Source organism: Corvus brachyrhynchos, unplaced genomic scaffold (assembly GCF_000691975.1).
Source record: "Corvus brachyrhynchos isolate BGI_N302 unplaced genomic scaffold, ASM69197v1 scaffold706, whole genome shotgun sequence".
In the NCBI taxonomy this organism is placed as follows: domain Eukaryota; kingdom Metazoa; phylum Chordata; class Aves; order Passeriformes; family Corvidae; genus Corvus; species Corvus brachyrhynchos.
The window spans coordinates 58894-59896 of NW_008238371.1; the positions used below are offsets into that span (position 1 = coordinate 58894).

The 1003-nt window shown below is 64.2% G+C and overlaps 1 protein-coding gene across 1 annotated transcript in view; it reads right to left on the minus strand.

The window, feature by feature from the left end:
- KCNH2 (potassium voltage-gated channel subfamily H member 2) overlaps positions 1 to 1003 on the minus strand; it is an 18241-nt gene that overhangs the window by 1571 nt on the left and 15667 nt on the right. Inside the window, 1 exon segment of the mRNA XM_017736304.1 lies at positions 4 to 59. Coding sequence (XP_017591793.1) covers positions 4 to 59 — 56 coding nt within the window.

The window sequence follows — 1003 nt, forward strand, 5'->3', positions numbered from 1 at the left end:
GGCGCCCAGCGCTTGGATGATGGCCGACACGTTCCCGAAGATGCTGGCGTACATCAGCGCTGGGGGGGCAGGGTCAGGGGGGCTCTGAACCCCCAGCCCCCCCCAAGCCCCTACTGCCAGCCCCCGGGCCGGGGGTGCAGGGTCCCCTGTGTCCCCAGGTGCCCAAGTACAAGCGCCGGGTGGTGGCCGAGGTGTTCCCGAGGATGCTGCCGCACATCAGTGCTGGGGGGGCACGTTGGGTGGGCTCTGCACCCCCAGACCCCCACAAACCTCCCACTGCTGCCAGGGCTGTAGTCTGGGGTACCCATCATCATGGAGGGTGCCCACTGTCATGGGGTCCCCATTGCCACACGGGGTCCCCATCATCACAGGAGTCCCCACCATCATAGGGTCCCCCCTGTCACAGGGTGCCCACTGTCTCAGGGTGTCCCTATTGTCACAGGGTGTCCCCACCATCACAGGGGGTGTCCATCACCACAGAGTGCCCTTTGTCATGGGGGTCCCCATCAGCACAGGGGCTCCCATCATCATGGGAGTGTCCCCATCATCACTGGGGTGCCCCTTGTCACAGCAGTCCCCATCACCACCAGGGTCCCCACTGCCACCGGATCCCCATAACTGGGAGGTTTTCCATTGTCATGGAGTTCCCCATTGTCATGAAGGGGGGTCATTGTCACAGGGGTGCCAAGAGTCATCAGGATCCCTGTCATCAAGGGAATTCTCAGACCCCTAAGCCCACCCGTCCCCCAGAGCTGCCAAGGCCACCACTGCCCCATGTCCCCAAGTGCCACATCCACAGGGCTGTTAAATCCCTCCAGCAATGGGGACTCCCCCCCTGCCCTGGACAGCTGTGCCAGGGCCAGACAGCCCTTCTGGGGAAGGAATGTTCCCAATATCCAACCTGAGCCTCCCCTGGCCCAGCCTGAGGCCGTTCCCTCTCCTCCTGTCCCTGTTCCCTTCGAGCAGAGCCCGACCCCCCCCGGCTGCCCCCTCCTGTCAGGGA